This window comes from Dryobates pubescens, chromosome 35 (genome assembly GCF_014839835.1).
Source record: "Dryobates pubescens isolate bDryPub1 chromosome 35, bDryPub1.pri, whole genome shotgun sequence".
In the NCBI taxonomy this organism is placed as follows: domain Eukaryota; kingdom Metazoa; phylum Chordata; class Aves; order Piciformes; family Picidae; genus Dryobates; species Dryobates pubescens.
Window position 1 is genome coordinate 6,395,487 of NC_071646.1, and position 14,789 is coordinate 6,410,275.

The following is a 14,789-nucleotide window of genomic DNA, read 5'->3' on the forward strand; positions in this document are numbered from 1 at the left end:
TCTGGGGGCTGGGGGCTGGGCTGGCTCTGGGGGCTGGGCTGGGGGCTGGGCTGGGGCTGGGGGCTGGGCTGGGGGCTGGGCTGGCTCTGGGGGCTGGGCTGGGGGCTGGGCTGGCTCTGGGGGCTGGGGGCTGGGCTGGCTCTGGGGGCTGGGCTGGGGGCTGGGCTGGGGCTGGGGGCTGGGCTGGGGGCTGGGCTGGCTCTGGGGGCTGGGCTGGGGGCTGGGCTGGGGCTGGGGGCTGGGGGCTGTCCCTGCCCCCCCCAGCCCAGCTGTGTCTCTGCCCAGCATGGATGGGGCTGGGCTGGCTCTGGGGGCTGGGCTGGGGGCTGGGCTGGCTCTGGGGGCTGGGGGCTGGGCTGGCTCTGGGGGCTGGGCTGGGGGCTGGGCTGGCTCTGGGGGCTGGGCTGGGGGCTGGGCTGGGGCTGGGGGCTGGGGCTGGGGGCTGGGCTGGCTCTGGGGGCTGGGCTGGGGGCTGGGCTGGCTCTGGGGGCTGGGGCTGGGGGCTGGGGGCTGTCCCTGCCCCCCCCAGCCCGGCTGTCTCTGCCCAGCATGGATGGGGCTGGGCTGGCTCTGGGGGCTGGGGGCTGGGCTGGGGGCTGTCCCTGCCCCCCCCAGCCCGGCTGTCTCTGCCCAGCATGGATGGGGCTGGGCTGGCTCTGGGGGCTGGGCTGGGGGCTGGGGCTGGGGGCTGGGGGCTGGGCTGGGGGCTGGGCTGGCTCTGTGGGCTGGGCTGGGGGCTGGGCTGGCTCTGGGGGCTGGGCTGGGGGCTGGGCTGGCTCTGGGGGCTGGGCTGGGGCTGGGGGCTGGGGGCTGTCCCTGCCCCCCCCAGCCCGGCTGTCTCTGCCCAGCATGGATGGGGCTGGGGGCTGGGCTGGCTCTGGGGGCTGGGCTGGGGGCTGGGCTGGCTCTGGGGGCTGGGGGCTGGGCTGGGGGCTGTCCCTGCTCCCCCCAGCCCGGCTGTCTCTGCCCAGCATGGATGGGTTCCGGGTGGTGAAGCTCAGCGAGGTGATTCGCCAGGTGGATGTTGTCATCACCTGCACAGGTAGGGCTGGGGAAGCTCCTGGGGGGCTTGGGGAGGGGCAGCACTGCTGAGGGGCAGCCTGGGGGGCTGCCTGGGGGGCTCTGGGGGTCGCTGTTCCAGGGAGCAGGGCAGCAGCTGTGCCCAGAGCCTTTCCTCCTGCAGCCCTCAGCCCCTGGGCCAAGGCTCAGCCCAGCCAGGGGTCCCCAGGCTGCTCTGGGGGCTCCTGGAGCCCGGCTGGGACCCAGGGGCAGGGACTCAGTGGCAGTGGTTGGGTTGGGAGAGACCTGCAGGGTTGAGGCCAAGCCTTGCCCCCAGCCCTGCCCCAGGGCACCACCACCCCCTGGGCCTCAGCACCACAGCTTCGGGGCTCTGAACCCCCTGCAGGGGACTCCAGCACCGCCCTGGGCAGCCTGGGCCAGGCCTGGGCCAGCCTCAGGGGGCAGAAGTTGTGCTCATGGCCAAGCTGAACCTGCCCTGGGGCAGCCTGAGGCCATTGCCTTGAGGCCAGCACTGCCCCCCCTGTGCTTCCTGCTGGGGCACCGGGGGGGCTCTGCCCTCGGGGAGGCTGAGCTGGGGCTGAGCTCCTGTGAGCCACAGGAGAGGCCTGGGAGGGAGCTCCAGAGGGCTTCTGCTCCAACCTGCCTGCCATGGGCAGGGACACCTCAGCTGGCCTGGGGGGGTTGTGTTCTCAGTGCCTCTGGGGGTTCCACACTGCCTTTTGGGGTTCCCCACTGCTTTGGGTGCTCACTGCCCTGAGTGATCACTGCCTTTAGGTTCCCCACTGCCATTGGGTGCTCCCCACTGCCCTGGGTATTCACTACCTTTTGGGGGTCCCCACTGCCTTTGGGTGCTCACCACTGCCTTGGGGGGTTCTCCATTGCCTTTGGGGGCTCCCCACTGCCTTTGGGTGCTCCCCACTGCCTTGGGTGGTCCCCACTGCCTTTGGGGGCTCACCATTGCTTTGGGTTCCCCACTGCCCATGGGGGTTCCCCACTGTCATTGGTTGTTCCCCACTGCCTCTGGGGGTTCCCCACTGCCTTTGGGTGCTCCCCACTGCCCTGGGTATTCACTGCCTCTGGGGGTTCCCCACTGCCTCTGGGGGTTCCCCACTGCTTTGGGTGCTCACCACTGCCCTGAGTATTTGCTGCCTTTGGGGGTTCCCCACTGCCTTTGGGTGCTCCCCACTGCCCATGGGGGTTTCCCACTGCCTTTGGGTGCTCCCCACTGCCCTAAGTATTCACTGCCTCTGGGGGTTCTCCACTGCCTTTGGGGGCTCACCATTGCTTTGGGTTCCCCACTGCCCCTGGGGGTTCCCCCCTGCCATTGGTTGTTCTCCACTGCTTTGAGTGCTCACCACTGCCCCTGGGGGTTCAGCACTGCCCCTGGGGGTTCCCCACTGCCTCTGGGGGTTCCCCACTGCCTTCTGCCTGCAGGCAACAAGAATGTGGTGACCAGGGAGCACCTGGACAGGATGAAGAACAGCTGCATTGTGTGCAACATGGGCCACTCCAACACTGAGATCGATGTGGTGAGGCAGCCCCTGCCCCCCAGCCCCTGCCCCCTGCCCCCCAGCCCCTGCCCCCTGCCCCCCAGCCCCTGCCCCCAGCCCTGCCCCTGCCCCCTGCTGCCCTCCCTCCATCCCCAGAAGGCTGAGAGGGACCTGATCCATGTCTGCCAAGAGCTGAGGGGTGGGGGGCAAGGGGAGGGGGCCCAAGCTCCTGTTGGTGGTGCCCAGCAATAGGAGCAGGAGCAGTGCAGACAAACTGCAGCAGGGAAGGTTTCACCTCCACAGGAGGAGAAACTTCTTTGGGGTGAGGCTGCTGGAGCCTGGAGCAGGCTGCCCAGAGAGGTTGTGGAGTCTCCTCCTTTGGGGACATCCAACCCCCACCTGGATGTGTTCTGTGTGCCCTGCCCTGGGTGCCCCTGGGCTGAGAGCCCTGGGGCTGTTCAGTCTGGAGAGGAAGAAGGCTGAGAGGGATCTGATCAATGTCCATCAATAGCTGAGGGCTGGGGGGCAAGGGGAGGAGGCCAAGCTCTTCATGGTGGTGCACAGCAATGAGCCAAGGACCAAGGGATGCAAACCTGAGCAGAGAGAAGGAGGAGGAGAAACTTTGGTGTGAGGCTGCTGGAGCCTGGAGCAGGCTGCCCAGGGAGGCTGTGGAGTCTCCTTCTGTGGGGACATCCAAACCCCACCTGGAAGTGTTCCTGGGTGCCCTGCCCTGGGTGCTCCTGCCCTGGCAGGGGCTTGCACTGGGTGACCTCCAGAGGTCCCTTCCAGCCCCTAACACTCTGTGGCTCTGGAGGGTTTGTGAGGTGTGTGAAGCTTTGGGGGTGGAGGGCTCAGAATGCAGAGCCACAGCCTCCCAGTGCTGACCTACAGCTGAAGGGCAGGGACCAGATGCATCTCAGTGGTGGCCAAGGCCAGGCCAAGGGGCAAGGGGCACAGAGTGGCAGGCAGGAGGTTGGAGCTGAGCAGGAGGAGAAAGTTGTTTGGGGTGAGGCTGCTGGAGCCTGGAGCAGGCTGCCCAGAGAGGTTGTGGAGTCTGCTGGGGTGGAGAGCTTCCAACCCCCCCCGGATGTGTTCCTGTGTGCCCTGCCCTGGGACAGGCCAAGGGCACAGCCAAGAGCTGGCTGCCAGTGCAGCCCCCAGCACTGCAGGGCACCTGCTGAGCTCTGCTCCAGGAGGAGACCCAAGCCAGGCTGGGTGAGCCTCTGCCTCAGCAATGCTCATCAGGAGCTGGGGGGCAAGAGGCTGGGGCCAGGCTCTGCTGAGTGCTGCCCAGGGCCAGGCCAAGGGGCACAAAGTGGCAGCCAGGAGGTTCCAACCCATCATGAGGAGAAACTTCTTTGGGGTGAGGCTGCTGGAGGCCTGGAGCAGGCTGCCCAGGGAGGTTGTGGAGCCTCCTGGGGTGGAGGCATCCAAACCACCCCCTGGATGTGTTCCTGGGTGCCCTGCCCTGGGTGCCCCTGCCCTGGCAGGGGGGATCATAGCATCAGTCAGGGTTGGAAGGGAGCACAAGGATCAGGCAGTTCCAACCCCCCTGCCATGGACACCTCACCCCAGATCAGCCTGGCCAGAGCCTCATCCAGCCTGGCCTTAAACACCTCCAGGGCTGGGGCCTCAACCACCTCCCTGGACAACCCATCCCAGGCCTTCACCACTCAACTCCAGAGGTCCCTCCCAGCCCCTGGCATCCTGTGGTTCCCCCCAGGCTGTGCCAAGGCTGGCAAGCTCTGTGTGGAGAGCTTCCAACCCCCCCTGGGCACTGTGCCCCTGGGCAAGCTGCTGGGGGAGCCCTGCTGGGGCAGGGGCTGGGCTGGGGGAGCCCTGCTGGGGGAGCCCTGCTGGGGCAGGGGCTGGGCTGGGGGAGCCCTGCTGGGGCAGGGGCTGGGCTGGGGGAGCTCTGCTGGGGGAGCCCTGCTGGGGCAGGGGCTGGGGGAGCTCTGCTGGGGGAGCCCTGCTGGGGCAGGGGCTGGGCAGGGTGAGCTCCAGAGCTCCCTTGCAGCCTGCCCCACTCTGGGGCTCTGAGCTCATCCCCAAGCTCTCCTAACACCCAGGCTGTGCTTGCAGCAGTGCTGGGGATCAGCCACTGCCCTCTGCACCACCCTGAGCCTACATAAAGCTCTGGGCAGCCTGAGCTGGGGCAGGGCTTGGAGTGGGTGAGCTCCAGAGCTCCCTTCCCCCCTGCAGCCCCCTGGGGGCCGGCACAGCAGGCAGAGCCAGGCCCTGCAGGTGGTGGCAGTGCAGCTTGGAGGCCTTTTTGTCCTTGCTGTGTTGTAATCATCCAACAGGGGAGGCTGGGCCCTGCTGGGGGGTGGTGTGGGGGACCCCCTTCAGCCTTTAACACTGACTGTGGGATGACTCCAACCTCTTCTCCTTCTTCTGCCTCCTGCTTCCCCAGACCAGCCTGCGGACCCCGGAGCTGACGTGGGAGCGAGTGCGGTCCCAGGTGGACCACATCATCTGGCCTGATGGCAAGAGGGTGGTGCTGCTGGCTGAGGTGTGCTGCCAGCCCTGCCCCTGCTGCTGCCAGCCCTGCCCCTGCTGCTGCCAGCCCTGCCCCTGCTGCCAGCTCAGCCCTGCTCCTGCCCCTGCTGCTGGAGCCTCAGCCCTGCCCCTGCTGCTGCCAGCTCAGCCCTGCCCCTGGGCCCTGCCCCTGGGCCCTGCCCCTGCTGCTGCCAGCCCTGCCCCTGATGCTGCCAGCCCTGCCCCTGCTGCCAGCTCAGCCCTGCCCCTGCTGCTGAGCCCTGCCCCTGCTGCTGCCAGCCCTGCCCCTGCTGCCAGCTCAGCCCTGCCCCTGCCCCTGCTGCTGGAGCCTCAGCCCTGCCCCTGCTGCTGCCAGCTCAGCCCTGCCCCTGGGCCCTGCCCCTGGGCCCTGCCCCTGCTGCTGCCAGCCCTGCCCCTGATGCTGCCAGCCCTGCCCCTGCTGCCAGCTCAGCCCTGCCCCTGCTGCTGAGCCCTGCCCCTGCTGCTGCCAGCCCTGCCCCTGCTGCCAGCTCAGCCCTGCTCCTGCCCCTGCTGCCAGCTCAGCCCTGCCCCTGCTGCTGCCAGCTCAGCCCTGCCCCTGGGCCCTGCCCCTGGGCCCTGCCCCTGCTGCCAGCCCTGCCCCTGCTGCTGCCAGCTCAGCCCTGCCCCTGGGCCCTGCCCCTGCTGCTGCCAGCCCTGCCCCTGGGCCCTGCCCCTGCTGCCAGCTCAGCCCTGCCCCTGCTGCCAGCTCAGCGCTGCCCCTGCCCCTGGGCCCTGCCCCTGCTGCTGCTGCTGCTGGAGCCTCAGCCCTGGGCCCCTGGCAGCCTCCCAGACTTTGTGAACCTGCTGGAAACCATCCTGGAGAAAAGAAGGCTCCAGGGAGAGCTCAGAGCAGCCCTGCAGGAGCTGAAGGGCTCCAGGAGAGCTGGGGAGGGACTTGGGCCAAGGGCTGGGAGGGACAGGAGGAGGAACAATGGCTTTGAGCTGGGAGAGGGGAGACTGAGAGTGGAGAGGAGGAAGAGATTGTGGAGAGTGAGGCTGGGGAGACTCTGGCACAGGCTGCCCAGGGAGGCTGTCCTGGAGGTGTTCAGGACCAGGCTGGATGAGGCCCTGAGCAAGCTGTGCTGGTGGAGGTGTCCCTGGGCATGGCAGGGGGCTTGGAGCTGGCTGAGCTCTGAGCTCCCTCCCAACCCAAGCCCTGCTGTGAGCCTCTGGAGGGTGCTGGGACACTTCCTACCCAGGGGGAGGTCCAGCCCCCAGGAGAGGCTTCCTTGGTTTGAGTTCCCTGTGCTCAGGGAGGTTTCCTGTGCCACTTGCAGCCACCGTGGTGCCACCTGGCTGTGCCCTGTGGAGCTGGGAGCTGTCCCCCTCAGCCCAGCCCCTGCTGCTGGCTGCCTCCCTGCTCTGCCCTTGCAGCTGCCCTGGCAGCAGGATGCCTCTTCCCAGGGGCCACAAACCCTCCCTGCCCTTCAGCTGAGGGGGAGGGGGGGAAGCTGCATGCTCTGCTCTCACCGATGGTCCTTAAATGCCTTTGCTGGGGCTGCCTCCTGCCGCGGGGAGGGGCTGGAGGTGAAGCCTTCCCTTGGGCTCCGGTTCGGCTCCCTGCAGACTCCTCCTCCTCCCTCCCAGGGTCGGCTTCTCAACCTGAGCTGCTCCACGGTCCCCACCTTTGTCCTCTCCATCACAGCCACCACTCAGGTGTGTGCCCTGCAGGGCTGGGGCAGGGGGGGGGTGAAGGATGCTCTGGGGATGGTTTGGAGGGAGCTGGGAATGTGCAGCTGGACCTCTCCTTGCCCTGGCACCGGGGCCAGAGAGAGCCCCAGGCAGCACCCCCTGCCTGGGCTGCCCTTCATGAGGCCCTGAAGTGGGTGAGATGAGCTCCTGCTGGGCCCTGAGCCCCTGGGGAGCTCTCCCCCAGCACAGGCTCCAGGCCAGGCTTTGTCTGGGGCTCCTCCAGCACAAATCCCCTCCCTGGGGTGAGTCTGGGGGTGGGGGGTGGGGGGAGGATGTGGGGGTGAGTGTGGTGCAGAGGCTCCCCAGCACTGCTGCCAGCTCAGCTGGCTGGGGGCTGATCCAGTCTGGGGCTGCAGTGGTGCTGGCTGAGGGTGCTCAGCAGGCTGGAAAGAGCAGGAGGGGACTGCTGGGGTGGGGAGCTGGCCATGGAGGGGGGAGGACAGCCCTGCAGCCTCACACTTGGGGGGCTGCAAAGGCTCCCCAGAGGGCTTGGGGGGCTTGGAGGTGGCTTTCAAGCACCCAGGGGGAGGGGTGCAGCAGTTTGGCTTCTGCTGCAGGAGTGGCTCTGGGCTCTGGACTCTGGGCTCTGAGCTCTGGACTCTGGGCTCTGGACTCTGGACTCTGAGCTCTGGGCTCTCAGCTCTGGACTCTGGGCTCTGAGCTCTGAGCTCTGGACTCTGGGCTCTGAGCTCTGAGCTCTGGACTCTGGGCTCTGGGCTCTCAGCTCTGGACTCTGAGCTCTGAGCTCTGGGCTCTCAGCTCTGGGCTCTGGGCTCTGAGCTCTGGACTCTGAGCTCTGGGCTGTGAGCTCTGGGCTCTGGACTCTGAGCTCTGGACTCTGAGCTCTGGGCTCTCAGCTCTGGGCTCTGGGCTCTGGGCTCTGGACTCTGGGCTCTGGACTCTGGGCTCTGGGCTCTGAGCTCTGGACTCTGAGCTCTCAGCTCTGGATTCTGAGCTCTGGGCTCTCAGCTCTGGGCTCTCAGCTCTGGGCTCTGGGCTCTGGGCTCTGGGCTCTGAGCTCTGGGCTCTGGGTTCTGGGCTCTGGGCACTGACCTCTGGGCTCTGGGCTCTGAGCTCTGGGCTCTGGGTTCTGGGCTCTGGACTCTGGACTCTGGGCTCTGGGCTCTGAGCTCTGGGCTCTCAGCTCTGAGCTCTGGGTTCTGGGCTCTGGGCTCTGGACTCTGGGCTCTGGGCTCTGGGCTCTGGACTCTGGGCTCTGGACTCTGGGCTCTGGGCTCTGGGCTCTGGACTCTCAGCTCTGGACTCTGGGCTCTGAGCTCTGGGCTCTGAGCTCTGGGTTCTGGACTCTGGGCTCTGGGCTCTGAGCTCTGAGCTCTGGGCTCTGGGCTCTGGACTCTGGGCTCTCAGCTCTGGATTCTGAGCTCTGGGCTCTGAGCTCTGGGCTCTGGACTCTGAGCTCTGGGTTCTGGACTCTGGGCTCTGGGCTCTGAGCTCTGGGCTCTAGACTCTGGACTCTGGGCTCTGGGCTCTGGACTCTGAGCTCTGGGCTCTGAGCTCTGGGCTCTGGGCTGTGAGCTCTCAGCTCTGGGCTCTGGAGCAGGGCCAGCAGCAGCCCTCACTTCCCCCTGCTGTGGCAGCTCGCTGAGCTGAGTGCCTCAGAGCTGCTGCCCTCTCCTCCATCCCTTCCTCTGCCCTGCTGCTGGGCAGGGGCTGGGGGGGGGCAGCTGAGCCCTCTGCTCCTGCCCCGGGGCCGGTGGTGGACACCCGGAGGGGGCTGAGCTCCGCGGGGGGGAGCTGCTCCCTCCGGGCAGTACCCCCCCGGGGGCTCCCTGCTGCCTGCTCGTTGAGAGCTTTGTCCCTGACCCCCCCCCGGGTCGTTCCCTGTGATCCCCTGCAGGCTCTGGCGCTGATTGAGCTTTACAACGCCCCCGAGGGTCGCTACAAACAGGACGTGTACCTGCTGCCCAAGAAGATGGGTGAGAGCAGGGGGCCCCGGGGGGGCTGTGGCAGGAGCCTTGGGTTTGGCCTGGGCAGCAGGAAGCATTTTGTTCCCAGCCAGAGCTGGGGGATGAGCTGCCCCGGGGGGTGGTGGAGTCCCCAGGCCTGGAGGTGCTTTGGATGTGCTGCTTGGGGCTGTGGTTAGGGCTGAGCCTTGCAGAGCAGGGCTCTGGGTTGGGCTTGGGGACCCTGAGGCTCTTTTCCAGCCTGAATGGTTCTCTGATCTCCTTCCCTCTGCTGCCTGTGGTGGAACAGCCCAGGGGGGAGGTGGAATCACCAAGCCTGGAGGTGTTGGAAGGTGCTTTGGATGTGCTGCTTGGGGCTGTGGTTAGGGCTGAGCCTTGCAGAGCAGGGCTCTGGGTTGGGCTTGGGGATCCTGAGGCTCTTTTCCAACCTGAATGGTTCTGTGGCTCTCTGATCTCTGTCCCTCTGCTGTCCATGGTGGCACTGCCCAGGGGGGTGGTGGAGTCCCCAAGCTTGGAGGTGTTGGAAGGTGGTTTGGATGTGCTGCCTGGGGGGATATGGATTAGGAGTGACCCTTGCAGAGCAGGGCTCTGGGTTGGGCTTGGGGACCCTGAGGCTCTTTTCCAGCCTGAATGGTTCTCTGATCTCCTTCCCTCTGCTGTCCATGGTGGCACAGGCCAGGGGGGAGGTGGAATCACCAAGCCTGGAGGTGTTGGAAGGTGGTTTGGATGTGCTGCTTGGGGGGATATGGATTAGGAGTGACCCTTGCAGAGCAGGGTTGGGCTTGGGGATCCTGAGGCTCTTTTCCAACCTGAATGGTTCTGTGGCTCTCTGATCTCCGTCCCTCTGCTGTCCATGGTGGCACTGCCCAGGAGGGAGGTGGAGTCCCCAAGCCTGGAGGTGTTGGAAGGTGCTTTGGATGTGCTGCCTGGGGGGATATGGATTAGGAGTGACCCTTGCAGAGCAGGGTTGGGCTTGGGGATCCTGAGCCTCTTTTCCAGCCTGAATGGTTCTGTGGCTCTCTGATCTCCGTCCCTCTGCTGTCCATGGTGGCACTGCCCAGGGGGGTGGTGGAGTCCCCAAGCTTGGAGGTGTTGGAAGGTGGTTTGGATGTGCTGCTTGGGGCTGTGGTTTAGGGCTGAGCCTTGCAGAGCAGGGCTCTGGGTTGGGCTTGGGGATCCTGAGGCTCTTTTCCAGCCCTGAATGCTTCACAGAGTCACAGAACTGTCAGGGCTGGGAGGGAGCTCAAGGCTCAGCCAGCTCCAAGCCCCTGCCATGGGCAGGGACTCCTCACACCACAGCAGGTTGCCCTCCTGGCAAGAGCCTGCAGGGGTTAACCACCTAAAGCCCTGCCCCAGGAGGGGCTGGAGAAGAGCTGTGAGACATTCAGAGGTGGAGGAGGGGAGACCCCAGGGCTGTGCTGACAGCAGCTCTGCACTTGGGAGGTGGTCAACGAGCCCCAGAGTGCAGCAGTGGCTCAGCTCTGCCTGGCTGATGTGAGGCTTGGGCTGGAAACCTTCAGAGCAAGGCACAGGAGTTGTGCTGCCCCTGGCTGGAGGGCAGGAAGCTCTCAGAGGGGCAGGGAAGGGAGCTCCAGGCTCAGGCAGCTCCAAGCCCCTGCCATGGGCAGGGACACCTCACCCCACAGCAGGTTGCTCACAGCCACCTCCAGCCTGGCTGCAAACACCTCCAGGCAGGAGGCTTCCACCACCTCCCTGGGCAGCCTGTGCCAGGCTCTCACCACCCCCCTGGCCAACAACTTCTTCCTCACAGCCAATCTCCAGCTCCCCACTTCTAGTTCTGCTCCATCCCCCCCAGCCCTGTCCCTCCCTGACCCCCTCCAAAGTCCCTCCCCAGCCTGTAGATTGTGTTCTGTTTGTGACTAAAGCTCCCTTGGCTTTCCAGCTGAGCTGCCCTGGCCTTCAAGGGGAGAAGGATGGAACTGCTGGGTTGAGATGAAGCAGCCCTGGGAGGAGGAAGCTGCCCAGGCAGGGGCTGGGGTGACTCCAGCACCACGTTTTCAGCCCTGGGGAGGCCACACCTGGAGTTCTGTGGCCAGGTTTGGGCACCTCAGCACCAGAGAGATGTGGAGGTGCTGGAGCCAGGGCAGAGCAGGGCAGGGAAGGGGAAGGGCCTGGAGAATGAATCTGCTGAGGAGCAACTGAGGGAGCTGGGGATGGATAGTGTGAAACAGAGGAGGCTGAGGGGAGACCTCCTGGCTGCCTACAGCTCCCTGAAGGAGCTTGTGGGGAGGTTGCTGCTGCTCTCTTCTCAAGGTCATCAGGGACAGAGCAAGAGGGAACAGCCTCAAGCTGCCCCTGGGGAGGTTTGGAGTGGAGAGTAGGAACAAGAGAGCTCTGGGTCCAGCTCTGGAGCCTCTGTGCCAGGAAGGCTCTGGAGGGGCTGGAAGGTGTCCAGAGCAGGGCCAGGAGGAGCAGCAGAGGGCTGGAGCTGCTCTGCTCTGCAGACAGCCTGAGAGAGTTGGGGCTGTGCAGGCTGGAGAGGAGAAGGCTCCCAGGAGACCTCATTGTGGCCTCCCAGGAGCTGCAGGGGGCTGCAGGAAAGCTGGGGAGGGACTTTGGAGGGGGTCAGGGAGGGACAGGACTGGGGGGGATGGAGCAGAACTGGAAGTGGGGAGATTCAGCTTGGCTGTCAGGCATTAACTCTTCCCCATGAGAGTGCCATGACCCTGGCACAGGCTGCCCAGGGAGGTGGCAATTAGGGACAGGACAACAAGGAACAGCCTCAGGCTGGGTCTGGGGAGGTTTGGAGTGGGCAGTAGGAAACATTTTGTTCCCAGCAAGAGAGGTCAGGGACTGGAATGTGCTGCCCAGGGCAGTGGTGCAGTCCCCAGGCCTGGATGTGCTCCAAGGTGGTTTGGATGTGGTGCTTGGGGCTGTGGTTTGAGGGTGAGCCTTGCAGAGCAGGGCTCTGGCTTGGGCTTGGTGCTCCTGAGGCTCTTCTCCAGCCTGCATGGCTCTGTGGGCCTGGGCCAAGGCTGGCAGCTGGAGCCAGGGGTGCTGGAGGAACCCAGCTGGGCCAAGGCTGCTCTGGTGCTCTGCATGCAGGGCAGGCAGGGATGTGGAACCCTCTGCTGGCTGCAAGGGAGGACAGCTGGGGTGGTCCAGCAGCCAGGGCAGTGGTGCAGCCCCCAGCCCTGGAGGGGTTTCAGAGCCCTGGAGCTGTGCTGCTGAGGGCCAGGATTCAGTGGGAGACTTGGGAGCTGGGCCCTGCTCCCAGGGAACAAGCAGCAGGAGAAGGGGAAATGGCCTCAGGTTGCCCCAGGGGAGGTTTGGGCTGACCATGAGGAACAATTTCTGCCTCAAAGGCTTGCCCAGGCCTGGCCCAGGCTGCCCAGGGGCAGTGGTGCAGCCCCCAGCCCTGGAGGGGTTTCAGAGCCCTGGGGCTGTGGTGCTGAGGGCCAGGATTCAGTGGGAGGCTTGGGAGCTGGGCTCTTAGAATCACAGAATCAGTGAGGCTGGAAAAGACCTCAGAGCTCAGCAAGTCCAAGCTGTCCCCCAGCTCCTCCTGACAACCAAACCCTGGCTCCAAGGGCCACATCCAAGCCCCTCTGGAACACCTCCAGGGGTGGGGACTCCACCACCTCCCTGGGCAGCACATCCCCAGGGCCAATCTCTCTGGCTGGGAAGAATTTCTTCCTCCCCTCCAGCCCAACCCTCCCCTGGCACAGCTTGAGACCATGTCCTCTTGTTCTGGTGCTGGGTGCCTGGCAGAAGAGCCCAACCCCCACCTGGCTCCAACCTCCCTTCAGGGAGTTGCAGACAGCAGTGAGGTCTCCTTCTTCTCCTTGGGAAGAAGGGGAAATGGCCTCAGGCTGCCCCAGGGGAGGTTCAGCTTGGCCATGAGGAACAATTTCTGCCCCTTGAGGCTTGCCCAGGCCTGACCCAGGCTGCCCAGGGGCAGTGGTGCAGCCCCCAGCCCTGGAGGGGTTTCAGAGCCCTGGGGCTGTGGTGCTGAGGGCCCTGGGGCGGTGGTGCCCTGGGGCAGGGCTGGCTGCAGGCTTGGTCTCCATGACCTGAAAGGTCTCTTCCAACCAGCTGCTTCCCTCAGCCTCTGGGCCCTGGGCTGCTGGGGGCAGCAGCTTTGGCCAGGAGGAGAAACTCAAACCTGAGCTGGAAAAAATCCTCTGGAGAGAGACAGAGATCAGAGAAGCCATCAGGCAGTGACCTCAGGACAGGGGCAGGAGGTTTGGGTTCTTTGCCTTCACCTCCTGCAGCACTGCAGCCCCCCCCCCGGTCCTGCAGCCCCCCCCTGGAGGGGGTCCAGAGAAGGGCAACAGAGCTGGGGAAGGGTCTGGGGAAGGGGCTGGGGAGGAGCAGCTGAGGGAGCTGGGGGGGTTGAGCCTGGAGCAGAGGAGGCTGAGGGAGACCTCATTGCTCTCTGCAGCTCCCTGAGAGGAGGCTGCAGCCAGGGGGGGGTTGGGCTCTGCTCCCCAGGCTCAGGGGACAGAAGGAGAGGAACTGGCCTGGAATTGTGCCAGGGGAGGCTGAGGTTGGAGAGGAGGCAAAATGTCTTTGCTGGAGGAGTGGTCAGGGCCTGGCAGAGGCTGCCCAGGGAGGTGGTGGAGTCCCCATGGCTGGAGGGGTTGCAGCAAGCTGTGGCCATGGCAGCTGGGGCCAGGGCTTGGTGGCCAGGGGTGGGTTAGGCTGGGTGAGCTCTGAGGTGGCCTGGCCCTTTCCTTGCTGCATGCTGAGTGGAGCCATGAGCTGCTGGCAGTGTGGGAGGGGGGTGTGCAGCCCTTGATGCCCTCTTTGCTCTCCCCCTCCCCAGATGAGTATGTGGCCAGCTTGCATCTGCCCTCCTTCGACGCCCACCTGACCGAGCTGACGGACGACCAGGCCAAGTACCTGGGGCTCAACAAGAATGGACCCTTCAAACCCAACTACTACAGGTCAGGGCAGGCCAGGGCAGGCAGCTGCCCTCTCCCCACACACTGGGGGCCCCTGGGCATGTCTCACAGATCCTCACAGGCTGCAGCACCTCCCCTGTGGGGCCAGGCTGGGAGAGCTGGGGCTGCGCAGCCTGGAGAGGAGAAGGCTCCAGGGAGAGCTCAGAGCAGCCCTGCAGGAGCTGAAGGGCTCCAGGAGAGCTGGGGAGGGACCTGGGCCAAGGGCTGGGAGGGACAGGAGGAGGAACAATGGCTTTGGGGAGACTGAGAGTGGAGAGGAGGAAGAGATTGTGGAGAGTGAGGCTGGGGAGACTCTGGCACAGGCTGCCCAGGGAGGCTGTGGCTGTGCCCTGCCTGGAGGTTCTCAGGCCCAGGCTGGATGAGGCCTGGAGCAAGCTGTGCTGGGGGGAGGTGTCTCTGCCCATGGCAGGGGGTTGGAGCTGGCTGAGCTTTGAGCTCCCTTCCAACCCAACCAGGGCCTGACTGTTGCCCTCTCTCCCTTTCTCTCCCAGATACTGAAGGACCATCCCCATGCAGGACCAGAGCACACAAGGCAACATTAGAGATTGCTTTCTACAGAGCAGTTTTAGTTTGGTTTCCCTTCCTGGCTTTGTACTTTTTGGGGGGTTTGCCTGGTTGGGGTTTTTAAACCAGCAAAGGAAGCTGATCTGACCTTTACTGAAGGGGCTTTAAGGTCACCTTTGGGGGCTTTGATTGCTTGCTTGCTTGGTTGGTTGGTTGGTTGGGTTTCTTCTTTTGATTCTTCTCTTGATTCTTATTTTCTTCTCCTCTTCTTCTCCTCTTCTTCTCCTCCTCCTCTTCTTCTCCTCCTCCTCTTCTTCTCCTCCTCCTCTTCTTCTCCTCCTCCTCCTCTCCTCCTCCTCCTCTTCTCCTCCTCCTCTTCTTCTCCTCCTCTTCTTCTCCCCTTCTCCTCTTCTTCTCCCCTTCTCCTCTTCTTCTTCTCCTCTTCTTCTTCTTCTTCTCTTCTTCTTCTTCTCTTCTTCTTCTTCTTCTTCTCTTCTTCTTCTTCTTCTCTTCTTCTTCTTCTCCTCTTCTTCTTCTTCTTCTCTTCTTCTTCTTCTTCTCCTCTTCTTCTTCTTCTCTTCTTCTTCTTCTCTTCTTCTTCTCTGTTTCTTCTTTTCCTCTCTGTTTCTATTTCTTATTTTCTTCTTCTCCTCCTCTTCTTCTTCTGTCTGTCCCACCCTCTGCTGTGCTCACCTCTCTCTCTGATCTCG

The 14,789-nt window shown here is 64.7% G+C and overlaps 1 protein-coding gene across 2 annotated transcripts in view; it reads left to right on the forward strand.

Moving 5' to 3' along the window:
* Window positions 1–14,314, forward strand: part of AHCYL1 (adenosylhomocysteinase like 1) — a 54,683-nt gene extending 40,369 nt beyond the window's left edge. For both annotated transcript variants that reach the window (XM_054176554.1, XM_054176555.1), the window contains exons 11-17: window positions 972–1,042; window positions 2,455–2,549; window positions 4,924–5,022; window positions 6,618–6,686; window positions 8,581–8,659; window positions 13,437–13,557; window positions 14,067–14,314. In XM_054176554.1, the coding sequence (XP_054032529.1) occupies window positions 972–1,042; window positions 2,455–2,549; window positions 4,924–5,022; window positions 6,618–6,686; window positions 8,581–8,659; window positions 13,437–13,557; window positions 14,067–14,073 (541 nt within the window). In that variant the 3' untranslated portion in view covers window positions 14,074–14,314. The remainder of the gene's footprint in view (window positions 1–971; window positions 1,043–2,454; window positions 2,550–4,923; window positions 5,023–6,617; window positions 6,687–8,580; window positions 8,660–13,436; window positions 13,558–14,066) is intronic.
* The last annotated feature ends 475 nt before the right edge of the window (window positions 14,315–14,789 follow it).